This window comes from Athene cunicularia (genome assembly GCF_003259725.1).
Source record: "Athene cunicularia isolate RWA chromosome 1 unlocalized genomic scaffold, athCun1 chr1_part2, whole genome shotgun sequence".
Classification (NCBI taxonomy): domain Eukaryota; kingdom Metazoa; phylum Chordata; class Aves; order Strigiformes; family Strigidae; genus Athene; species Athene cunicularia.
Genome location: NW_020799092.1, coordinates 81,073,788 through 81,078,200, shown reverse-complemented (window position 1 = coordinate 81,078,200; position 4,413 = coordinate 81,073,788). Strand labels below are relative to the sequence as shown.

The 4,413-nt window shown below is 53.0% G+C and overlaps 1 protein-coding gene across 1 annotated transcript in view; it reads right to left on the bottom strand.

Moving 5' to 3' along the window:
- ZC3HC1 (zinc finger C3HC-type containing 1) overlaps positions 1-4,407 on the bottom strand; it is a 9,986-nt gene extending 5,579 nt beyond the window's left edge. The window contains exons 1-5 of the mRNA XM_026841044.1: positions 4,310-4,407; positions 2,931-3,042; positions 2,607-2,757; positions 929-1,012; positions 244-371 (exon numbers count right to left, since the gene is read on the bottom strand). Of these exons, the coding sequence (XP_026696845.1) occupies positions 244-371; positions 929-1,012; positions 2,607-2,757; positions 2,931-2,996 (429 nt within the window). The 5' untranslated portion in view covers positions 2,997-3,042; positions 4,310-4,407. The remainder of the gene's footprint in view (positions 1-243; positions 372-928; positions 1,013-2,606; positions 2,758-2,930; positions 3,043-4,309) is intronic.
- Between the last annotated feature and the right edge of the window lie 6 nt (positions 4,408-4,413).

Sequence of the window (4,413 nt, the reverse complement as noted above, 5' to 3'; positions counted from 1 at the left end):
CCCCCCCCCCCAGGTTCCTCCCTGACTAGCAAATGCTTTACATGCTTCCAGAAATACCAGGTGTAACCACCGCATGGAGAACATACTAGGAGAAAGCTAAAGTGATCAGACCACTCACTCAAGCTGAAGTCTCTGATTTCAATCTCACAGCTGTTTTGGGCAGGGTTTGTACAGCACAGCCATGCCTGGTTTCATCAATGGGGGCTTGAATGCACCCGATCTCAGGGGGAGACGGGAACTCACCATGTTTTTCACATCTTCTGGTCTGAGGGAGGGCAGCTGCAGCTCCAGCTGACACAGGCTCTGAAAACGGTCCAGGAAGTCCTGGAGAAGGGCTCTGGGCTCATCCACCAGCAACATGGAAAAGCGATCTGGTGAAAGCAAACAGGGGAGGCCTAAGCTGTGCCACTGGCCTTCCCACCCCCTCCTTAACCCACAGGGCAAGCAAGGAGATGAATCCAGCCAAGGCCTCCATAGGTCAGTCTCTCGGCTTTTAAAAGAAAAGCTGAGTACAGCTTTTTTTCACTTGTAACCACCCTTCCCCGTGCAGTACAACGCTGAAAATGAGATCTATTGCCCTTTCAGCATCCCATGTCATCCAGTATCCTCTGTCCCCTCCCGGTTACAACCCAAAAAGCATTTTAACTGTCCTAGAGGCACATAAAGATTGAGAGGCTGCGTACAGCCCAGCCTGGAGCTCCAGCCACGGCTCAGTTGCTTATTTGCTGAGGCTGCTTAGAGATGTTGTTTTGCCACTGTGTGTTTCACTGTCCCCACAGGAAAAAAGGGGATTGTGGTGACACTGCCTGCTTTGAAAACTTGAAGAGAAACCACAATTCCTACAACGGGAGACAAGAGCAGTGACAGGAAGGGAGAAAAAAGGGAATAATCCTGGACACGTGCACTAGCTGGGCTCTGAGACACCAACCTGGGCAGGGGCTGTCTGGCCAGAAGCAGAACTTCTCGTGAGCAGTGCACAAGGCCTTCTTCAGCTCCAGGCAGCGCTCCTTATCTGCAAGGCAAAGCTCACTTCTACTCCCCTGTGGAACAACCTCCTCAGGGAATGGTTGGGAAAACCAAACGAGGAAGAGGAAGAGGAAGGCACCAGGCTCCAAGGGCTTCCCGTTCAGCAGGGCTCAGGTGACAGATGCCACCTGAGGCTGCAGGTTGCCAAGCCTGAAGTTCTCACCTCAGACTCACCTCCCTCCCCACCAAGAAGAGCTGCTGCACCTCCAGCCTCCCTGCAGGCAACCGTGGAACTGCAGTTCCTGCAGCAGCAAAGGCAGGCTGGCTCAAGGGGTTATCACCACAACAGCAAGCGTGACCAGAGCCATTCCATCTCCTCTCCTCACAACCAAAATCTCCTCCCATTCTCAGGCACAGCAACCATGGAGCAGGGGAGCCTGCCTGGCTGCATGGCATCACAGTGGAGACACAGCTCAAATCAACCACCAGTAAAAAAACCACCTGTTTTTGCCAGTTTTACCCCTGGGCTGCTGCCAGTCCCCAGCTAACTCACCTGACCATACCACTCTGGCCATAGGAGCCAAATCACAGCTGTGTCTGGAAATCAAGCTTCCCCAAAAAAGATATGATACTTAACTTATTCACACCTTTCAAAAGCAAATCATTTATTCTCCGATTTATTTTTCAAGCCTTTCTTCCAACCGCTGATTATTTTAGATTTTCCTGAAGCAGTGTGATTACCAACAGAGTAATTAGGCCATGGTTTATTTAAAAAAGATAGTCTGAACAGGCATCAATATTCAGACTGACACAAAAGGAATTGCTCATGCAGCTCCCCTTTACACATCACCCACGCTGCATTTGTCAGCACCAGTGCTCTGCGGGCAGGGGAAGGAAGCTGGGCCTGGGGAGGGAGCTCAGCAAGGGCAACAGGAGGGGGAGTTTTACTGCTAGGAGTCCAAATAGTTTAAAGAAGGCAGTGGAGGGGTTTCTTAATTAAATTACACAGTGTGACCACTTGAACAGACTGACTTGGTGACCAGCAGCCACCAACAGAGCACATTAGAAAAACTGAGAGGAGTATCAGGGTGACAGACCAAGCAGTTGGGAAAAAAAAATTAGAACTTGGCTGTTAAGGTACTTGAACACATCCAGAGGGGGGCAACAAAGCTGGTGAAAGGGCTGGAAGGCAGGTCCTGTGTGAGGAGTGACTGTGGGTTTGTCTAGTTTGGAGAGGAGGACGTTGCTCTCTACAGCCTCCTGAGGAGGGGAAGTGGAGAGGGAAGTGCTGAGCTTTTCTCCCTGGGGTCTTGTGAGAGGGTGCACAAGAATGATTCCAAGCTGCATCAGGGCAGGGTCAGACTGATATTAGGGCAGGTGGACGAGATGAGCATCGTAGATCCCTTCCAACTGGAATTATTCTATTCTAACCCATCTCTGAGAACAGAAGCAGGAGGTTTTACCATGTTCTCACAAACTAAAGGAAATTTATTCAACTTACGCTTTATTTTCGGAAACATCAAACACCCAGCACCTCCCAGGATGAGACTACAGAAGTCATTTAGGAACACGATGAGGCACATAGACCCCCAAACCCTAGAGCCCACTCCCCATACCCCGCCGGACGCTGGCATACGTACACTTGTTGAAGTCAAACGTGAGCTGCAGGCTCACGCAGAGGAAGGCCTGGCAGCTGGAGCACTTCAGCATGTCACACTCCACGTTGGTCCAGCCGTACTTGGCACAAACCAGGGGAGACAGCTCGTGGGGTTTGCCCGCCCACTTCAGCGGGTGCTCACGTTAAGGATAAAACCCAATAAATTACGAGTTGACCAGGCAAAGCTTTGCTTGGCCAAAGGAATAAAAAAAGCTTTTGGGAAGATGGAGCCTGTAGGGAAGCCACAGGGAGGGTGACAGCAAAGCAGGGTGGGGGATGACTAGACGCTCAGCATCAGAAAGGATATGGTGAATGTTTCTACTCTGCTGAAATAGGCTTCCTTGCTGGCAGATTCCAAGGAGAGAGCATCCATTTGAGAAGATCCATTAGCTGACTCTGAGCAGTCGGATGTGTCCTTCCTAAAAGGAACAGCAAGTCAGCAAGCAAAGCATCTGTGCAGTCCTGGAGAGATTTCAGTAATAAAAAATGCATAGACCACTTTCTACCCTCCTGTCCTTCAGGCTTACCCTTACAAGAACCCTTTCTCCAGAGCTCCCAAGTCCTGGCTTTTCATTATTTTACTAATAAACCAATTTAAAAAAAAAACCAAACAAAACATAACGCAACAAACAAAGGTGCACATTAAACATTTCAGGACGATCAACAGCAGTGGCAGATGGGGATCTGATGGGACAAGTAGGAGACAGGAATTTGTTCTCTGGACCCAGCGAAAGCAAATCAACAATTGCAGAATGTCTCTGAAGCCAGGGACCCTCCTGTGCTCCCAACGCTGGCATTCGTGGCCGGAACGTGGGCCCCTGCAGCCAGAATGCTGGCCCTGTGGCAAGCGCTGCCCTGTGGCCTCTCCCCAACACCTCTCCACAGGCCAAAATTCAGAGATGGCTGAGCCAAGGGCGAACTGTGCTTCTGAGGGCGACCATGGTTGCTCAGCTTCAGTGAAATACCCCCAAAGCGCAGCCACCCAGTGCCCCAAACGCCCTCCAGACTTCCCAGTGCCCACCTCCTGTGACTCTCAGTGACCTCCCCAGGGTGTGACTTTTCAGGTTAGAGGCCCGATACGTGGCCAGTTCAGCTCCCTCAGGCTGCAGAGATGCCGGAGCTTCACAAGTCACTTACCTGCCTCTGCCCTCCCTGCGCCCCCCAGTACTGCCTCTCCGTGCACACCAGTACCTCCCAGTGTCCCAGTATCTCTCAGTTTCCGCTACTGTCTCTGTGCCTCAGCCCTCCCAGTACTCCCAGTGGCATAAGTACTGCCTCCCAGTACCCCTCTGTCTCTCCAGCACTGCCGGTGCTCCTTAGTCTCTCTAGTACTCGTAATGCACTTTCTGATCCCACCAGCACTCCCAGTGACTCCTAGCCTCACCAGTACAGCCTACCAGTGCCTCTTAGTACCACCAGTTCCGCCTCCCACTTTGCAGTGCCCCCCCAGCGCCCTCTTTTCCTAGCACCCCTCCCCATAATATCCCCTAACACCTACCAGCGCTCTCCAGCATCCCCCCCAACAATTATTGCCGTCCCCCGCGACCCCTCGGCGTCTCTCAGAGCCCCTCAATAACTTCGAAGGCTCCGCAACCTCTCCCTCACGCCGCCGGTGCCACACGGCCGGGGCACCCTCCCGTCTCCCTCAGGCCCGGTGCCGGTGAGGCCCCAGCGCTTCCCCCTCACCCGTCAGGGCCGGTGCCCTCAGGGGCGATGCCCCCGTCGATGAGGTCGCGGATCTGCTGGGGGGTGACGGCGGGCAACTTCCCCCGGGCCTCCCCCGCCGCCCC